This window comes from Platichthys flesus, chromosome 19 (assembly GCF_949316205.1).
Source record: "Platichthys flesus chromosome 19, fPlaFle2.1, whole genome shotgun sequence".
NCBI lineage: Eukaryota > Metazoa > Chordata > Actinopteri > Pleuronectiformes > Pleuronectidae > Platichthys > Platichthys flesus.
The window spans coordinates 5,856,228-5,877,631 of record NC_084963.1 but is presented as its reverse complement, the minus strand read 5'-3'; the positions used below and the strand labels follow the sequence as shown (position 1 = coordinate 5,877,631).

At 44.8% G+C, this 21,404-nt stretch overlaps 1 protein-coding gene across 1 annotated transcript in view; it reads right to left on the bottom strand.

Moving 5' to 3' along the window:
- LOC133974613 (matrix metalloproteinase-17-like) overlaps nucleotides 1-20,581 on the bottom strand; it is a 50,301-nt gene extending 29,720 nt beyond the window's left edge. Inside the window, exons 1-3 of the mRNA XM_062412246.1 lie at nucleotides 20,046-20,581; nucleotides 1,024-1,156; nucleotides 772-907 (exon numbers count right to left, since the gene is read on the bottom strand). Of these exons, the coding sequence (XP_062268230.1) occupies nucleotides 772-907; nucleotides 1,024-1,156; nucleotides 20,046-20,183 (407 nt within the window). The 5' untranslated portion in view covers nucleotides 20,184-20,581. The remainder of the gene's footprint in view (nucleotides 1-771; nucleotides 908-1,023; nucleotides 1,157-20,045) is intronic.
- Between the last annotated feature and the right edge of the window lie 823 nt (nucleotides 20,582-21,404).

Here is a 21,404-nt window from a genome sequence, read left to right as displayed (position 1 = left end):
GCAGTGCACACATACACTCATACACACACACACACACCTGAGTGCATATGTGCATATGCTGCTCCATAGAGTTGTGTGTTTGATTTTCCTCCTTTCTCATTTCATGCACACATTCATATTCAGCGCACACACAAAACACTGGCCCACATGCGGCTTATGGCAGCTCATTGTTGAATCAGGACCGGTGCCGTCTGAATCAGACCAGACCACCCGATGTTTCTCTGCCTCCCACTCGGCTTTCTGACGACTATACTGTGGTCTCTCACATCATCGCACGATGGGAAGACATTTGTAAGAGCACCTATACAAATTAAAGGTTTAGTCCTGCAATAAATGCAATTTTTATCAATTATGCACCATGTTCTACTACGGAGGAGGAAAGTTCGGCACGTAGCCAAGTTTCTATCATTTAAACAAATGTCTTATTTTGGATGATTCACGTTTTCATAGATGTGTTCAGGAATCATGAATGGGAGGTGTTTTTGAATCTGTTGTTTATACAAAGTCTCTCTCCAATCACCTCACAACTTTTACATTATTGAGCCAGAATTGATCCGACTTCCAGCTGAAGGAAGAATCCTCTAATCTCATCTACCGAAGGAAGAACAGAAGGAGGGGAAAAATTGGGATTACCTTGGATTTGAGCAAACGACCCTGCATTGATGAGATCAACTGCTAATCTCAAACAAACTGAGCTGACACACAAATTGTACGAAACAAAACATCAAGTCAACCGAATAATTCTTCTTCTTATGTCTTATTGGCTCCTACCTCCAGGAGAGATGCATTTTATTCCATTTGTTCTGTGGAATCAGGCTTCGTTTCCTGCGGCCCATCGTCCCCTCGGCCTCAGACACATCTGGCAGAGAACATCTGGGTGTTTTCATTAGACCCTGTGTGGCTTGGTCTAAATAAAGAGGGGAGAGGAGAGAAGTGGCTGATTCACTGACAGAGGTTATAGTTGATTATTCCTAACTCATTTTGCCTCCATCCAAACAAACAAACAAAACACAGCCCACGTACCGAAGACTCCGGTCTCCTTCAGGCCTCCGAACCTCTGCATGGCTTTGATGGCCTTGGTCAGGGCCTCCTTGGTCTGCAGCTGACCAGTCACTGGGTCGGGGGGCGGGAGGTAGCCAAACCTGCTCAGCCAGTCCTGCAGAGGGAAACAGCAGACACAGAGGTCAAGGGTCATCGCAGGCATTTCAATGACTCCAAGTATCCCACAGCCGCTGAGACGGTCGAGACACCTGTTGGTGTTTACGCTCTGTGGATTCAGTGTCCTTACATGTTTGCATTCAAGCTGTGTGTGTGTGTGTGTGTGTGTGTGTGTGTGTACGTCTGAGCAAACAAGCTAGACGCAAAAGACAGTGATGGATAGATAGGAGATCATGTCTCTGGTTCAAAATATATTGATCCTGTCTCAGCCTCCGTGAGCCCAGGTACACGTCTGTGCCATGAAAACAGTTTCTTTCCAACCTGTACCTGACGCTCTGATTCTCTCCATCTTATCTCATTTGCATTCATCAAAGCCACAGACAGCTGCTGATAGATGGTAGATATAGATATATACGTATTTATTTGTTCATACCCGGCTCCTGATTAAAATTCATGCGTCCATATTATCTATACAGCTTATCCTGTGAGGGTCTCCTGGGGCTGGAGCCAATCACAGCTTGTCTTGACAGGTCTCCTGATTAAAATCTGATGAGTAACTGGAACGTCACTCAGTGTGTGATGTATACCAACAATCCCCTGGTGACCCACACCACATCCTTCCAATAAACCTTTATGGAAAGTAGTTTATTTGAATAATCCCATTAAATATTAAGACACAGACATAACCTCCTTGGTTGAGGTAAGTATAACTCTCAGGCCTGTACTGGTGACTGTATAGATTTCAAAATAATAGATACAAGATTATTTGAAAGAATGTTGTGGATGCATGAGGACACACACACCAGCAGAGACAGACGCCCTGTGTATATGAAAAGGTAGAGCTGCAGCTCTCGTCTCCATCTGGGGCCTGTGAAGCTGCTGTCAATCAAAGCAGCCCAGCGGAGAGCATTGATTGGTTTTAGATCTTATAAGATCTGATGGATGGAAGCATCTGAGCTGCAACCTGAGCACTGAGCTCTTCTCCTCTTTTCTTTCTAACCCTTTCTCTCCCGAGGCCCCTCTTTTTGTCTGGTTTCTCTCTCTCCCCCTATTCCCTTCATCCGTCTCGGCTCCGCTAAAGCCTCCTCCTCCCTCCCGATCTGACGGCCAATGGGAGACGGCGGGTTGTAAATAGGTTTTTGACCGGCGCTCATCAGAGGTGAACTGATCGATGGCCAGGCATCCCTCCTTTATTGACAAGGCAGGGGAAATCCCATTAACTGAATGACTCTGCTTTAGTGAGCTCTCTGCTGGTTGATATTTGCCATCTCATGCTTTGTCTTTGCCATCCCTGCAGTCAGCTCGGGAGAAGTGCAAGTGTAGAGGGGAAGTGACCCATAACAACAACCTCTTCCTGAACGACAGGGGCAAGTGGGAGTGGTGAGAGAATTTAAAAAGACTGAATCAACAAAGAACAAAAACGGTGACACAGTTTTCTGGAGTCACGTAAAATGCTCCTCAAAATAATCCAGTGAAATTAGATTGAAGCAAATGGTCATTTCAATCTGAGGTCTTATCTTTGTCTCATGAGTGGTCACACTGTTCTCACCAACATGGCTGAGAGAAGCACAACAAGAAACATGAACATCCAGGTTTCAACAAACAGCTCAGCCAAAGCTATTTAAAGGAGAGAATGAAAGTGAATGGTGACGGATGCTGGATCTGTTTTTTGTGCTCAAAACCTTCACTGCACAGCAATTCTAAGCAGGTTGTGTCCATGCTGGAACAGTGATAAAATGAAATTTTCTGCGAACCAGACAATATGCAAACAAATATGGCCCCACAAGGCAATGCACAAAGGAAATGGAGGCGCTGCTCGTGGCTGGAAATCAAAACAGTGGATGTGGGTGATACAGCTCCAATGAAAATAAAAGCAATGTGCACAGCATGTAATTTTAAAGCTACTGTTTTATTTCAAGGGTATAATATTCTGTTCTTTTGTATATATGGGTTTAAATGCATCTTCCACCTACACTGACTAAGATGATTCGGAATATAAATTACTGAGAGAAACATGGTGCCATTATCAGTGTTAATACAAGATCTATAATTATAGTGTTGTGGGTTAAGTGTTCAATTTCTATATAAAAAACTGTTGTTCAGTTTTGTTCTTTCAAAAAGCTTTGAACATGAAGACAAAATGTGTATTTGTGAAGTGAAATTGAGGTATGATTGACATCCAGTATCACATGTATGATTTCCTGTTAGTATAAGGTAGTAAATGTTGATATTGATTATATATTTAAACTGACAAAACAGTACAATATGGCGGTTAATACTGTACATTGGGAAAATACTGCATTGAATGATATTATAAAGACCATAAATAATGAAAATAAGACCAAAGTTGTAAATAAAGCCAGAAACGTGTGTGCCCATCTGTGTGCGGTGTGTAAATGTCCAATGCGTCCTCGAGGACAAGAGGAAGTTCCCGTTGTCGCTCCCCGGGAGGAAGGCGAGCCAGTGATTGATTACATCTGCGCTGTCGACACAACCTCAACCCCCTGTTTTCACACACCGCCCATAAAGTCACCACATAAAACTTTTTTTTTTCTGTGGAGCCAGCAGCTAATTTAAATCTGACATCGTAGCTCAGAGGGAGCGAGTCCAGGAACCTGCTGAGCTCTTTGAAATCCTGTACAGGGAGGTCCCTGTGTTCAGGTGAGACTGGGTTTAGGTTCAAAAGATTGATCAAGTTGTTACGGGTCTAAATAAAGAAAGAAACTAATCTTTCTCCTGGGGTCCTTATCCATCTACAGGCCAGAGTCTTGTGTGTTGAACGCATTCATCTTCATTCATCATCCTCTCCCAATCTGACACAACACACACACACACATGTACAGTGGGGTCTAACCGGTTCACCACGAATGGGAGAGTGGTCTCAGACTTCTGGTCCCCCTGTGTATATATACATATATACATACACACGCATTCTGAATGCATTACAGCTGATTTCCAACACCTGTACATTAGCATTCTGAATCCACAATGAGAGCTCCCTTCTTTAAAAGCCTCTGATGCCACCGTGCTCACTCGTTCTCTCGGCTGTGTTTCTAGTGCCGTGTTGTGTTGGAACGTCCACTTCTCCTGTGAAGACTCGTAAGCAGAACTAAAGACGATCAAGCTTTTTTCGTTTTGATGTGCTCGTACTAACCCTAACCCTATTTATTCGGGAAGACTTGAGTATGAGAGAGAAAGTTAGAGAAGAGACAAAGCCGTCAAAATAAACAGGACGACAGGCTTTTACAAACAAAAACTACAAAAGTGGGGAAATTCTCTGTAAAGTCACAATAATTTAAGAAAAGTCGAGGAGACACTTTACTATTGATTGTTTTTTCTGCACATGCAATTTCACACAGAGCAAATGTGAGATGTGCATTGACTCTAAAGCTGTATGATTACCTGAGTTCAATCCTGATATTTGTGTGTCAATAAATGTCTGTGGTCACTTGTGCACGTTACAATATAGCTTGACGTGTTCTGCATGTATGGATATTGGCAAGTTGTTTTGAATATGACATATGCTTAGTTTACCGAGAATGAATTAACCTGGACTGTATTTGTACATACAAGTCAGATTGAATGAGGTCACAGTCCAAACTTCACACCCTCTGTCTGATAAAATGTACAGGATGGTCCTCTGTTGTTCATTTATTCACAATTTGTGTGTTATCCTTCTGAAATGAATAGAACATAGAGGAGAGAGGAATCTCCAAACAAGCTGTGATTCAGTGGAGAGACAAAAAGTATTGACTAATGTGGCTGCATTGAGTAACACACAAAACCGTACTGCTGTGAGTTCCACGTCCAAACACCGACTGTCTCCTCTAGTTGTGTTTTCCTTTCACACTGAAGTGAGGGCGGTGGCTCGGCTGCAGCCCAGAAGCCCTGAACCCAAAGTATTCGGTGACTCCTGCAGGTCAAACGCTCGCTGACACGGGGGCTTGACCTCATGTCCCAACTCAGGCCCAGGGGGTCTTTACCACTTAGCCGACACGCTGCTCAAATGACCGCACCGGGCCTTGTTTATTATCACTTGGTAAGTTCAGGGCTCCTCCCGAGGAAGAAAACATGTTCCGCTAGAATTTAGAGAAAGTGCCTTGAAGAGGTCACGTGCCATTTTGTCGGAAGCAGGAATCCAGAGACTCAAGCTGCTGCACGGAGCACGAGACACTTTAGCTTTATAGCTGCAGTGTCCGACTAAGTATTGACTCAATATTGTAGAGGCTCTTATTTGATGACTGTCCTTGGACTCTACTGCTGGAATTCAAAAATTAACCAAATTAGTTGTCTAGTTTTAGTTTGTTCTCTTACTCTCTTTCTAATGATTTACAACCTAAATGTGCTTGGACCTTAAACCCGTGCTTCAAAAACGTTGAACTAAGAGACACGCCACGGCTCCTAGTTCGTAGGGACGTCCCTGCAGTGGTGATAAACGTCAATCTAAAGCATCGGTACAGTGGGAGTCATGCAGCTGAACAGGATGAGCCTCAAGGACATAAAAGTTAAAGGTAGACTTCGAACACTCAACACCCAGTTCAAAGATGAGTTCAGTGGTGAGAGCTGTGATGGTTAGAAAAAGTTGAACCTGCCGTTGTGGAGCGCTTCTGTTCGAGCAAGTTGTTTTTGATAAAACGGTTCCAGCGATCAAGATAATAATTGAATATGGTCCGCAAAGGATGTTATAAAAATAAAAAATGGCCCTTGATAGGAAAACGGTTCCCCACCCCTGTTCTACAAGACATGGCTCATTAAGTTAGTATTCAAACACACACAAACACACACACACACACACACACAAAATCCTTCCACATCTCATGCACATGCTACAACCACAGACAAGCCATTTATTTATGTCCACGTTGGACCATTAATTCACCAAGGACGACTTACACACTCGCACACACACACACACACACTGCATCTCCCCCACTCGCACATTCACACATCACTGAGGCGTGCACGGACTACGATAGCATCTGAGTAACTTCCAGTGTCTGTTACAGTATCTGGACGTGAAGGATGATTTATCTCTTCATCCCGGTCCCTGGAACCAGATCATGCACTGAGATCGTGAAGTAGAAAGAGCAGAATCGTCCGTCCAGAGATTCAAGGCAGGCCAACGTCTTTCCTCGCCTCATTAGAGCTGATGGTATTTAAAGGAAGGTATGGAACTTGGAGTATATTATGGTATGGTGTATGAATAGCATTGGGCTTGTTGGAGATGGGAGGCGTCAGTGTCGGGAATAGAAAATTACCTAATTAAATAAACGTTTGAATGACTGAATGGCAACGTTTAGTGAAGAGAATAACTCGGTGCGTCTCGTTCAAGCCAAGGAAAACAGAGTTCTGAAGAAGAAAGCCACACATACAGGACAGTGATTAATGTAAAGTGTTTCTCAACTGCTTGTGTGGGTGCGTGAGTTTGACAAAGGATAAGTCAGTGAGAGGTTATGTTGATTGGATCAATTTTCCTTGTACGTGATAACTTGATGTGGGAGAGAAGAAACCGACATCTGTCTGCATTGATTTGACTCTCGCCTGGAAAAGAGGGTAAGGAAAAGAAGCGCCTTCAGTGAAAAGATATATTTCATTACAGTGGCTCATGAGAATCTGGTCTTCTTCACAATAAGACTTTTGCGGAAATGTTTCAGTAAAACCACAATGTTTCAGATAAATCCACTGCCGAAGGGAACAGAATAGACTCAAGGTCTTTAGACTTAGATTTTATTGAAGTACAAACTCTGTATGAGTGTAGATACACAACTTAAACCTGTCAGAACCAGTTGGGACAAACATATCAAATTTTTCCCAAGGTTTTGGGAAACGTTTCAGTCATGTTCAATGAGCTATCTACTTGTTTCTCTGCCCGTGCCGCTAATTGAGGAAAACATCGGGCTTCTTTCAGCTTCCGACAAAAAAACCTCGCCCTCCACGTTCAGGTCGGGCTCGGGTCGATTTTATCTCGGGAAATGGTCCAGAGATGGCGACAAGTCATCTCTCCACCAGCTTCACTGCAACTCCGCCTGAGACTCACAGGTCAAAGTTCACTGTTGTTTAACTTTGACCTCCAAATAGAAAGACAGCTGCCACCCGCACACAGACACACACACACACACACACGCACACACACACGTGATGAGTTCTGTCGCCTTGGTGCCACCACAGCAACAATTCTCAAAAGCGGTGTGTGATAAACACTGTGACCTCCTCCGTCCCACAATACCTCCCTGTTTAGTCCCGATGAGCAGCTGCTGAGTCCCTTCATGTTGGGCAGGAAATGAGTCACACGGAGACATTTAACCCCGGCGACCCCAGTGACTCTCACTGGGTCACGAAGTAGCGGAGTCCGTTATAGTGTTGACATTGTTCCTCCCTACCTCCAGGATGAGGTCGAAGAATGTGAGGCAGCGCTGGAACAGAAAGGGAGTCTGAGAAGTGGACCTTGTGTGTGATGTATTAAAAGAATCCGTCATCCGAGTCCATTAATTAATGCCAGTTACGAATGAGACTTTCTCTTTTCCTCCCGGCAGCTGACAAAAAAACATGAAGACACTTGTTTTCACCCATGGACGTAAGAAGAAGTGCTCGACTGCTGAGGAAAACAAAAAAGACACAGAGCTACAAATGCTCAGCTTCAATGTCTTCCTAATAAATAGTTTTTAATCTTATCACCGGACTAATTTTATCTCTCGGAAACTGTCCCAGTTTCTTAAATAGCATCCGAATTCTGCTAAAATCTTCCAATCAGGGTTCTCTTTTCTTCAGGCCAATAATACGGTGACTATGAAAGCTCAATTCAAGAGAAATATAGACATAGAGAAATAAAGATAACCAAAGAAAAGTTACTTTACGTCCAGAAAGGCAGCAGATCGCGACAATACTTCGCTTTTGGGTTTTCTTTCAGTTTCTCCGTTTTGTTTTTATATTCCTGACATTTGTCTTTACAGGTGTTATCTCAGACAAATCCCTAATATTCCCCAGGTCTCTGTAGAACCACAAAACATGCTCTGAAATGTTGTAAATGAAAAATATTCCGATCTATTTGACAATTCCAATCTCACAACTGATGAGGTATCTGCCATCTGCCATACAATCTGCAAATGCAGATAAAGATCAGACCAGAATCATCACGCCTACATAGAGCAGAGATTTCTTTCCACGGATCAGTTGAAACCGTTTCTTTGTCGTCTAAATGGCACAAAACTCGATAAACACAAATCACACAGATGAAAATGTCTCACATCAAGCGATCCTCCACTTCTCATGTTGCTCTGCGCCCAGGAGAAATGTTATCAGAACATCTCTGGTCGTTTGCAGTCGGCACAAAGATCTTATCGCTATTCAAAGCGGTGGTAGCCTTTTTTCCCATTTTAGATCAGCGCCTTGCTGCCAGGCAGACGGTTTACTTAAAGCCTTACACTGGGATGATGTAGGATCCAAGGAGTGAAGACTCACTGAAGTGTGTTTGACTGAGAAGCTCCTGAAATCGTTCCAATGCCACATCCTGAGCGTAAACACAATTTACCGAAGAAATGAAGGATTTAGTCTCATTTGTGCACACATATGAGATCAAAGGGGAGAGGGGTGGGGGGGCTGTAGGGGAATGAAAGGAGAGGGAAATTGGCTGTGACATGCAGCCTGAATGACACCGGCTTGGATTGCCGTGCAGGCGGTAAAAGAGGGAGAATTAATCCAGGCCGAGAATTCACCAATACGCTCTGATGCAATTCCCTCACCTCTGCTGTCGCTGCTTTAAAACATGACCTCTCTCTATCTCTCTCTCTCTCTCTCTCTCTCTCTCTCTCTCTCTCTCTCTCTCTCTCTCTCTCTCTCTCTCTCTGCCTTCAGACTTTGTTTTGGGTTTTGGGATCAAAACGTCGCCTCACAAAGGTCAAAACAACAACTCGCTCAACAGAAACACCCTGAAATGAATAGAGGTTAAAACAAAAATCCCAATTTTTTCCTTGCAAATGTGTGATTCATGTATCATTCATTTTGGCTAATGGCCATGGAACTGAGTTAGCCTGTACAGCCCCCTCACCATTAAGTAGACGTCACTCAAAACTGGTCATTACTTCATGCAGCAAAACAATAAGCCTTATTATCATGGACCTCCAACCACACCTGGACTTATACGCTAAACAATCCTGATATATTTAGCTCTATTGCAAAGTTGATATAATTGTTCCAGGGGATTCACATTGTTGCCTCCGCTTCACAGACGTGACAGAGGCGTTCGCAAAGGAGGCTTCACAAAGAATTCAATCCATGATCACTTACATCCCTCGGAGTTGACAGCACAGAACATATAATCAACTGAGTAGAAGGGAGGAATTGCTTTCATGCTTTCTGTTGACAAAAGTGCTCTGTGTTCTTTTCGTTTACTGCCCAGGTTTCCTCTCGGAGCAGCTATCAGGATGTCTGCAGCGAGGCAGAAAGAGATGAGAGGAGAAATCTGGTGTCAGCTCGTTTCTTAGCAGGAGCTCTGATGCAAAATATATAAATGAGACATGTCGTCTTGAAAATAAAACTTTAAATAGGCCCAATCCAAACGGGGGAAGGAACTGCTGCTTCAGCTGCAGAGGCTGGCATTTGAGATTCTTGTGTCATCGTGGTATAACGTGTAACCAGACTTTATCTTCGACTGCAATGAGTTACAATTTACCTATTTTCCATCGATTTCACGCAGGCGAAAGTAAAAACGATGGAATACAACGAGAAGTCATCATTCAGATTCCAGCTCGCTGTGCTACAAGCAGATGGCACCCGCGCCACCTGCTGAAACACTCAATCACGGGCAGTGTTTTGCTCGGCTGCAGATACAATGTGCATGTAATGGGACACAAGTCTGACTTGATGAAACGATACAGTGCATCGTGACGGATGAGCCTTTTCTTCTGACGCCCTGCTGTGGTTGAATGATCCAAAAAAGTACTTCCTTTCCCATCCACTTTTTCTTGACTTTGATGGAGCGTGTGAGGTGCTCGAGAAAGGAAAGAAACCTGCAGCGCTAAGACGATCCAACCGCACTTCAATCAGGATACATGATTATGCATCATGGGTCAATAAATGTTGCTGCTGCAAGGATCGGTGGGACGTTATTTCTTAATTCCTTTACTAAGGGAAGGTCCAACATACCCTTTGCTTAAGGAGATATGAAAGGAAGTATTGACGCACCTTTCTTTAGTGATTAGAGAGCTCCAGCAGCCTTTTGATGGCTAACACTTCTCCCCCCCCCCTGAGTCCTTTCACTCAGTTACAAACCCTCCTAAGCAGGAACTTGACAGCATTCCCGGTTCCCATTCAGGTCGAGGTGCGACTGTCATTTTCGAGACACTCGGGAGGAAAAATCGGTCCTAATTTGCATGTTTGTTTGTGCGAGAGCGTGACGGCGAGGATTAAAATATGACTGTAAGTGAATCATTTAATCCCGGGGCTTACAGGAACAGCTGGTCGTACAGAGAGAGCTGAGACACAACCCCGTTCCTCTTCCTGCAGGCGGCACGGAAGGAAGGTTGAGAGACGGGGGTGTCGAGAAACAGAAGCAGAGGGAAGAGCAATACAAAGAGGCAATAAAAAAGATGGGTGAAGAAAGAGAGAGGAAGTTAATGGTTGAAAGGAAACATGCAGAAACAGAGAGAACACGGAGAAAGAGGAGAAGAGAGTCGGGTTGAAGCTGGACGTTGCAGAACATATTCTTCATCCACTGCAATAAGACACCAGGAGCGGGGGGGAACGTTGTACTTATAGGGCCATTTCAATTTTTAAAACCCCCCTTTGAGGGCCATACTCAAATTATTGAAGCCATACATCACACCAACCCTCTGATGAAAGGGCTGGAATTGCTTCTCTTTGGAGAGGCGGCTGGTGTCAGATGGTAGTGATGATGAAAATGATGCTACTCGCTGCTATCAAAACAGCTCTCTAATACAAATACTCACTTTTATCCGGCCGTGAATTGGCTTGAAAAGATCCCACACACAAAAACATGTCAGATCCTCAAGACGAATTGACGTATATGGGAACAATTTCACTTCCACACGAGTCCTTCACAAATCCTCTGAGGTTTCAGAATCAGAAGCTTCTAGCCCACTAACCACAGAACCTGCCTGTGTAACCCTGTGCTGCTCAGAACATGTTTTTTCTAAACCCAAACACCGACTAACTGTTTCATCACCGTCCAAGTGACTCATCCGGCTTCACTTAATGTTTCCTGCTGCAATGACATTTGAGATTGGCCTTTATTTTATCACTGCGAGCACGTCCCCACGATCGAAACACACTGATGTGTCTCTTACTTCGATGATGAAGTAATGACTTGTAAAAGCCTCTTTTGGAACACAGAGCATTCTTCACCTCCTTTCCTTCTCTTGACAGAACAGTGTGTGTTTTTCCTCAGCCTGACCGTGACCTGACAGGCGGAGCACAGCCAGCGGGGGACCACCCTGAAACACGGGAGTCTACTGTTTTAGAGAATCTTTAGGTATTGCTGAGTGGTTGCTTTTTTAAAGTATTAATAAATTGTCTCGTGGGCCTGATCAAACTGTCTCGTGAGCCACAAGCAGCCTGGAGGCCGGACGTCCCCCCCACCCCGCCCCTGAGTCTTGTTAATCAAGTATGTTAACCGCTGGTTTGTTTATAAACTGTTCAGGCTCAAAATGTACACATCAAAGATGATTTATGTGTTTTCCGACCTGTGTGTTAGAGAGAGTGTGTTCATAAGCGCTCCCTCAATTTAACATGAATCAGCAAAATATGCAGATTGTACAATTGCTAATCACGCTTCAGGGTTTTCCTTCGTAAAACAGTTAACAGGCGCATCTACATATTGTTCAGACTTTTCCTTTTTGGGGCTGATTTATTATTTACTTTGCCGAGTCTGCTGACAACTGTTTGAGGGGGTTTTGTTCAACACGGGTAACATTGTCTCAATCTGTGCCATCAGCAGCTCACTTCCCTCTCACACAGGCCCACAACATGCACTAGAGACTCATTTTGGCACAAAGGCGGCCGTGCTGTGCCCAAGTTAACCTGTGTATTATTGCTGGAGACAAGGGATACGTCCTGGCTAATGACTCAAAGCCACAGAAGCAAAACTGCAACTGAGCCCAAGTGCACAGAAGGCCTTTTCTTCCCCACTTCCCGGAAAAATCCATCCTTTAAAAAGACAAGACGTGTAATCGAACCCCTTTGTAGGTTATGTCAGGACATAAATCCGACATTAATGTGTGGGTTGCACGGGTTTGATCATGTTTTGTGACTGAATGCACGAGCGTGGGCTACTTTGGGGACATTTTTCGGCAAGCGATTAAAGATAAACAAACCGATGGGGCCAATTACAACGTCCCCCTAAGTTCCAGCGGCTCCACTGAGGGAAGGAGCCTCCGAACCTTCTTTGATGTTGCTCTCTCTCTGTGGGCGGTCATGTGGCGTGGCATCCAGCCAAAGCCCACAGACACAAGGATCGAATAAAGCTCGCCCAGCGCCCTCCTGATACTGAGGATTAAAGGAGAAGGCAGACGCACAACAACACGTCGGCAAACATGCGTACACACACGTGGAAGCCCCCTAACCATCGCGGTGGATATTTATCTGTTTGGAATCATCTTCCTGGTGACTCCAAGGACAAGGATCAAGTTTTCTGCCGCTTTTATGTGAACAAATGTTTCCTGATCATCTGAGCTGGATTTTGTTTCCCCCCCACTCACACTTTAGGAAGTCTTTTATGAATTTATAGAGAAAATCTGCAGTTCAATCAAGGTGAATGCCACTTGTTTTCTGCAGTTTTTCACTGCATGAGCTTTAAGAAATCCAGATAAAAGGTTAGTCATATTAAAACACAGCCAATCAATATCACACGTAGATTGGTTTAAACCTCAGTGACCTTTAATAATGTGGAAAATGTCAATGAAATCCAAGCTAGAGAAACCAAGGGCGGGTAAACATAACGGATAAGGAAAAGCTGTGTTTTGAATTCGAAACCATGCAACTGTCTAACTCTTCAACAACAACAAGTCTGCAGGCTCATCTATTAGCTTTCCACAGTGTGAGGCCGCGGAGGAGCCACCACAGACGAGTGGAGTGTTCAACCTCCTCAGACTGCATGGATCGAGTGGGAGTGCTGGTATTCTAATTAAACCTGTGTCAGGTCAAATTCAATCAAACTTGTATTTTTGCATTATTAATAATAATAATAATAATAATAATAATAATAATAATAATAGACTCATGTTCTGTAGCTGAGACTGAACACGGAGATCTTAGAGCTGATTTCTATTTCCGTGACTTCCATCCACAGTTCAAAGCTTTACACTGTATACATTCTGCCCATGAGTGTGTATTTATGTCCTGTCCTTGTATGAAGTTCACGACAGCGCTGCCATGTGCTGCTATAGTGATCCCCACAAACAAGACAATGTCTCTGTGGTGTTAGCGGAGGAATGCTGCCAACTGGCATGTCCACACTGCACATGCAAAAATACATACACACACACACACACACACAGACACATGCATGTCCTCGCTCACATGTGTCTCTGTATGTGTTTGACTCTATTTTTAAGCATGGTCCTATATCCCTCACTCTGACCCGACTGCAGGATATCACCCGGTCTAGATTGTGCGTTCTACTTAAAGTCCTGCAGCCGGTTAGCAGCTCATTATATTCACTTGATGAGAAGTTGAGTATCAACACAGACCCAAAGGAAAGTGGACCTAATTGCCAGTGATAGGGGAGACGCTTGTCTCTGCCACCCACTCAATCTCTCTTGGTCTAGTTCTCCTCATTTCACTCGGACCTGCAGAGAAACTGGATCACGGACACACATCGGTCTGGAACTTGAGTCCAAAGATGATAAGCGATCTCCCGCTTCCCTCTTTTCCTACCGCCATCATCTTGTCTGCTGGGACTTTCTGAGAAATGGCAAATACTAGAGAAGCTATGAGATCACCAGTGTGGCCAGTAATGCACAACCACACTCACTGACATGCATTCTTGCATACATGCATCTTAAAGTGACACACAAAGAAGAAGAAACTGACTTGAACACACACACACACACACACACACACACACAGACACACACACACACAAACCACATTTATTATAGTGCTGCCAATTTCTGCAAGCAATTTCAGAGTAGCTTTGTTGCTGCTTTGGGGTTTTCTTGATCGTACTATTAAATCCGTCTATTGGCAGTTCAGTTGGCAGCGCCGTGGATTATTTTAGGCTGCAGCGTGCAGGCCAGTGCAACACCAGAAACCACCGTAATTACAAGATGTAGTCGGGCCTTTGAGCGGCAGCGGCAGCCGAAACCATGATCTGGTTGAAGACAGCGACGAGGGGCCGGGCTCCCAGGGCTAAAATAGAACTGTCCACATGGAGCTGATTTGAGGTTTTCTATATGGGGAGCCCTGCAGTGGGCCTGCACCAGTGATGAAGTCAGCTCAAGCCAATGGAACAGGACCATCGCGTGCAGCTCTGTTGTGGGAAACATCACAGACATGCCCAGACACTGCTCCTCTAGATAGACAGGGTCTATGATGAGTTTGAATGTTTGTCAAATATGTCACAAACATAAACATTTTCAACACTTCCTGTATCAAAGTAAAAACACTTGTCCGTTCATTTGTTTATTGTGAAATATTTGTAAGACAGGAAGAGTCAAAGCATCAGTTCAGGTTTTTACCCTGAGTACATATCAGAAAACCTCACCTGGGTTGTTTAGACATTAAAAGAAAAGAACGCACCGGGGCAGCCAGAGTGTTACTGGGAGGCCCTGAATCCAGGACATGCTTAAACTGGTTACCAACCCACAAATCCTTCGTCTGTCTATAGCAACAAAATCGTGTTTTCATCCAAATGTACCTGCTGGTGTCACCGGCTGAAAATCTCTCATCTCATTTTCATCCGCTTATCCGGGGTCGGGTCGCGGGGGGAGCAGCTCAAGCAGGGGGCCCCAGACTTCCCTTTCCCGGGCCACATTGACCAACTCTGACGGGGGGATCCGGCTGAAAATATCGAGCAGAAATGTTGCCGCTGCACATCTGTCCCTCGCAGCCAATAAAGAACCAGGAGCCATTAACATCCTCATTGATTCTTTCGGTGAAGACCTTATAAAGTCTGACAATCTCCTCAGTAACCTGCAAAGCTGCGACGACAGATTCGATAAGAGAGGACTGAAAGACTCATCGGTTTCCAGATCATCTCCCTCTGCCTGAGAAGCCCGAAAGCGAGATGTACATTATGCGCCGCCCTGTCTCATGTCCTCTCTGTCAATCTTTCCAAAGTGATATATTCGATGCTGCTGAGCTGCCATCTCCGCGACATGCCCTGGATCTAAGCTCCGTGATAGGCTGCCACAGCGAGAAAGGTCACATGGGGGTGCCAAGTGTACGACACCATGTGAGAAAGAGGAGAAAGACGAGTTAACTTTCATGCTTCTGCAGCTGCTTAGAACAATTAGGGTAGAAATGTGGAGCCTGTGAGATCTCCACCTGAATCACTACGCTGCTGTGAGTCGAGCTGCTCTGAGGTATCATCTTCCCTTTTCACTCCACTTCTTCTCTTGACTGTTTCTGGGTCATTACTTATTTCAGTGGAACAATCCCTGCATCTTTCCCCTTGACTTTCACTCTGCATCCAGTTTTCTGTTTGAGCCCCTTCTATGCCGGAGCCTCCGGCTGCAATCAGAAGAAACCGTGATGCACTGGTAGAAGAAAGCCTCCTATCATTTTTTTGAAGGGTGGGGCGACTGAAAGACTGAGGAGATAGAATAGGATACTGGCAAAATACGCACTCCTGAGAGGCAAGAGGGAGCTAATGAGGGGCGGTGGTATTGGAACCAGGCTGTAGCTGCCTGAGAAGACAGTATTATGAGGTCTGGAGAGTGGCTGGAGGTGGGTGGCGACTACCAGGCTTTTTTTTTTATTCTTCCAATTCATTGGACGCAAGACCAGATGGTTTCCTCATTGGAGGAATTGTAGAGCAAAATGAGGAGAGGATTAGAAACAGACTGCCACGGTTGCAGACGTCCAATCGCTTGTGAACCTCTCTCTTCATCTGGTTTTCTTTCCTACGACAGTTAGAAACACAAGCAAAATTAAATTGTCCTCACCAAGAAAGATTAAGTGCAATGGAGACACTCGTCAAGGTCACTTTCTGCAAGATTAAATAGTATTTATGGGGTTTTACATCAGCAGCCGATCGCTTCACCTCACTCTAAAGCACAGTACTTCTTCGGAAGGCAAATAATCCTTTAAGTATCTAGTGTAAGTCATTCCCTGGTGATGCAGAAAACAGCCATCAGGAGTAAAATGATTCAACGAGCAGAAAAAGGCGCAGATTGCATCGTAGCTGTGACGTAGCAGCTCCCTCCGATGCTTAAATTGCAAATTGCTGCGCCAGATAACAGCAAAACTGAAAACTGGAAGCCTCAGAGCTGTGCTACAGTTTGTGCTCCGGTTAATTACACTTTCGCCTACAGTAGTTCAAAAAGATAGGGATGCACGCATGAGCTCAAGAGAGAGGAGAAGAGAAGAGATGCAGGACGGCGGCTCTGAAGTGTGATGGGACTCGGGAGCAGCGGGGCCGGAGATCAGGACACGGTTCGACGGGTAGACAGTTGTTTTTGTGGTTTAGGTCCCGGACGTGTCGGTGTTATGACCACGAGGCTGAGACGAGGGGGGGGGGAATCCAAATCAACAACAAATTATCCACCTGCTCTCTGCAGCTGAGAGCGATTTCTTTAATGCAGGAGAAGTCTTATTTGAAAGTCAATCGGGGGGGGTCACAGGGGACGATGGTGTTCAGCTGTCTGCCCGTCCAGTTTCAACACTACCCTAAAAAAAAAATCTGCGTCTGCCTTTGATGTGACCTTTTATGAGATCGTGGTTTAATAATGAGTCCTTATGAAAAAGTTTTTGATCAAAAACACACTCACACACTTTTATTGGCTCGTCTAATCGGAGAGCTGAAAATACAGTTCTCCTTGGTTGTGACAATTTTCCATTACGGAATTATTATTCAAGTAAATGATTGGCAGGTTAGCCACTAATGAAAACACTCATTAGTCGGGGCAACTATCAAATTCCATTCTTCTCAACTGCAAAAATGCAGAGACAGATTTGCAGTTTGAAAGATGCTTCGAAGAAAGGCTAAATTTAGATGACAAGCAAAACTGATTTAGAAAATGTGATATTCGCTACTCTGTCACTTTTCAAACTGAAGCTGTGAAAACAAATCAGTTAAAACCTGCGTAAAGCGATGAATTGGAACACAGGATCAAATGATTTCCAGTAAGAGGTTGGATTCTGCTGCTAATCTGACGCAGCTCTCTGCAGCTTTAAGCCTTTTGCAGCCTATTGTATTGGTTCCTGTCATATGGAGTGAAAACTGTGGCCAACTGCTCCGAGCACAGACAGCAGTGGTACAGCCTGGAATGAAAGAGAGAGCCATGAATTTAAATTCACAATTTCAACATGTGGTGAGGAGCAGAAATCCAGAGGGGCCCACGCTACTCTGCCCATTTTCAGACAAGAAAGAGGGAAATGTCCGGATTTTTTGTTCCGGGCCTTTTGCCCGAAAGTTTGACTTACATTTACGAAGAAAGCAAAAGGAGATTGTCTGAGTCAGACGTGTTCACACCAACAGGAAATGGTCCGCTACATTGGGGTGAGGAGTGGTGCCTGGGTAGAAATCATGTGTTTTTGTTTACAGCACACTGACGCCCAAGTTGGCCCATATTGGGAAACGCTCCGGATTCTCCTCTTTCCAATCCGGAGACATTTGTTTTCTTTCAGTCTCATATTTGTTCTCGCCCACTGAGAATTATGCTGGATAACGCGTGAGAAAAGTTACACAAATTGGACATTTGCGTTCTCACATACAGCCGCTTCTGACAATTTAAGCAAAAGCCCAGACTTCAGTGCACGTCTGAAAACAGCTTCTGTAACTGCTGCGAGGGAAAGACGCCACGTGTTTGCTCACACGCTCTCACACAGCTTGATAAGGGATGACATAGTATCAAGGCAGCTTTAAGGATCACCTGACCAAACACCAGCTCACAGGCAGCCGTCCGCCCAACATGTTGATCTCCACTGCGAAAACACAAAAGACTTAAATGATGATGGAAACTATCAAATATATATTTGGCCGCTTTGTTTTCACATTTGAAGCCATTGATTTGACTCGTGTTTGACTAATAATCCTGTTATTCAAATGAGCCGATGTGCTGCACACTCCACCAGCTCGCCCCGCAGACGTTTGCCCTTCCACCTCGTCATCTTCCACACGCGTACGTCCTGCACATCGTAACCGCTTCCTGATGAGGTCTGTAGATGAGTCAGTGCTCGTCTCCGTGCACTCAGAGGCTCCGACTCCACGTGACTGTCCCCAATAAGCAGGAGGGCTGTTCATGTCTGCTGTCGAGTGGCTACCCAAGTACGACCGAGGAGATGAGTGGCTGTCTGCAGCCGGAGACACAACCACTGGGGAGACGGTGGAAGTGGTTGAGTAATAAAATGATAAAAAGATAGATAGATGGTTAAAAAGATAAAAAGAGAGATAGATGTGGATGTGACTGAATGTGGAGAAGAGCTGCAAGCAAATGAGGACCTTGTGTTGACAGCTAAACAGTTAATTAAGACGTTGTGCCTAATTAATACATATTTTATCTGCAGGTGCTTTGCTCATTAAAGCTACCGGCGACATTATTTTTTAACAGCTTCATTTCCTGCTTGGATGCAGTTAATTGGAATAATTATTTTGGTTTTAAGCCGCTGCAAAGCCTTACACCAATATCGTTCAAATGGATTTCTCTGTGCCACGTTTTTCATTATTACTGTTTACTACTAAAATCACATTGATAAAAACTACTATGTTCACAGCTCCACTCCATTTAAGTGTTGACATCATGTTAAGCATTACTGACTGTTAAAATATGATTTTATCAACTGCGAAACAACAAAAGTCAAACATTATTGATCAACCTCAGATTGGTAAAATTTTGTGCTGTTTATCAAGTATATTTTTCTCTACCCTATAAAAATAAATATCAATATGACATTTATTGTGATAATTATCAATATCGAGAGATATTATCGTGATTATTGGGGCCATATTGCCAAAGTACATGTCTATCTATCTATCCATCTATCTTATCTATTTATCAGTCTATCTATCCATCCATCTATCTATCTATTTATCAGTCTATCTATCCATCCATCTATCCATCTATCTATATGTATATCCATCTATCAATATATCCATCTATCCATGTATCTATCTATCTCTTTCTATCTGTCTTCCTGGATCATCTGCTCATTTTCAGTCAACACCACATATTAAACCCAGTGACGGTTTAAACTTGTCTTAAACAGACATATTGGAGCAAAGTCTTCCTCAGGCATCATGTCCAAGAAAATGGAAACAGCCAATAACGTGTGTTTGTGTGTGTGTGTATGTGTGTGTGCGTGTGGGTGTGCGTGTTTCACTGTTATGGAAGTGACTGAGCCTGGTTTGCCATTCATCAGCTTAGCGCATATACAATGTCAGCAGCCGAGTAGTGGACCAGGTCGATGAGCAAAAATACATTTACATTTATTCATTTATTGCATTGCAGCCACTACAGGGATTCCTGTTCAAATTCGACCGTCACATGCAGCCTGCACAGCCGGACTCAGCCGTGCACTGGAGGTGTTAACATTCAAGTCGAGTCCGCCTCCGAGCACGAAAAGTCAGGGAAACTGCGCTTTCTGATGGAGAGGTCGGGTAGAGACGCACATCCCTGCGTCCAGCTGGAACACCAAGTGGATGAACTATCTTCCCATCGTGTCCGAAACTGATTTAAGTAGCAAAACTCGTGTGGGGAAGGTGTGAAACTTACCACCCCGGTGTCCAGCTGATCTGTGCGCATGGCAGGAGCCGCTCCGGTCGCAGGTAAAACCCACAGGATCCGCACCAGCAGCAGCAGCATCTCCGGAGACATATTCCTCATCCACTTCAGAACAACTGGAGGAACCATGGTCGCCCCTAGTCCCGGCTGATCCTGCGATGGGGTTCACGCACCGACCCCGGCACCTGCATCCACGGGCTCGACCCCACGCCGGTAAAAAGAAAGCCGTGCCAGTCTACCTCACTGTCGAGCGCAGACACGTAAAACACATCAAGCCCGGTGGCGCACGAGGACGCGTTTGCAAGTTTGTCCCCCACGAAACTTGCACTCGCATGCGTAACAGTCTCCAGGAGAAGAAACAGTAAGATGTGAGTGTTATCTGCTCCTATATGGCGTCCATCGGAGGTGGTATCCGTGCTGTAAAGAGCCCGAGCTCTCCTCCTTCCTCCCTCCCCGAAGCGGAGCGAGCGAGCGTGCACTGGAAAATTAAAGCTGCTGCGTGCGCTTTAGTCCCGAGCAGCGGAGACCGCTCGTTGACGCACACACACACCCACACACACCGAAAGAGTGAGAGTGGATGAACGTGTGTTTGGACAGAGTGATTCAGGAAAAGTAGGGAGGAGGAGGAGGAGGAGGGAGGAGGAGGAAGAGGAATCAGCGTGGGGAGGTGGGGGTGTGAAGCGCACTCAGCCCCCTCGGACACTCCATGACGCGCGTCGTGCGTAATTTGCACGTCTCGGAGGATTGAGAGCAAAGACGTTACGCGCGATTTGTCAGCGTTGCTCTGTTATGGTTGTGTGAGAACAGGAGAAGAGTCCGTGTTTAGTGTGTGTGTGTGTGTGTGTCTGTGTGTCTGTGTGTGTGTGTGTGTTGGGGGGGGGGGGGTCTTTTTTTGTTGCTTTCCGGACTTGAAACAAAAAGAGAAATGATACAAAGTGAAGCTGAATGAATTAATCTTTCATTTTCCCCCTAAAACAAAAAGGAATTTTTCATGACTCGCTGCAGGCTACAGTTTTGTGTTCATTTAAGTTCAGAGTTTAGACTTTAACCTGATCCTCATGCTCATCCCCATCGTTACAACTTCTCATGTGTTGGTGGCTGTTGTGTCCAAAGAGTTGGCCCAGTGCCACGCAACACACTTAGGGGCCCCCGGGGCAAAAATCAAATGTGGTGTTGATGTTCCCCCCAAGCCATGACAGTGCACTGTGCATGTATTATGCAAACAAACAACAAATAAACTAGAATGGCACTCGGAAGAGCACACACCTCCACCAAGGCCCAACAGCCCCCTTAAATCCCATCAAGCCACATGAAAGTACACACACAAGATTTCAGACTTTGGGATAACCT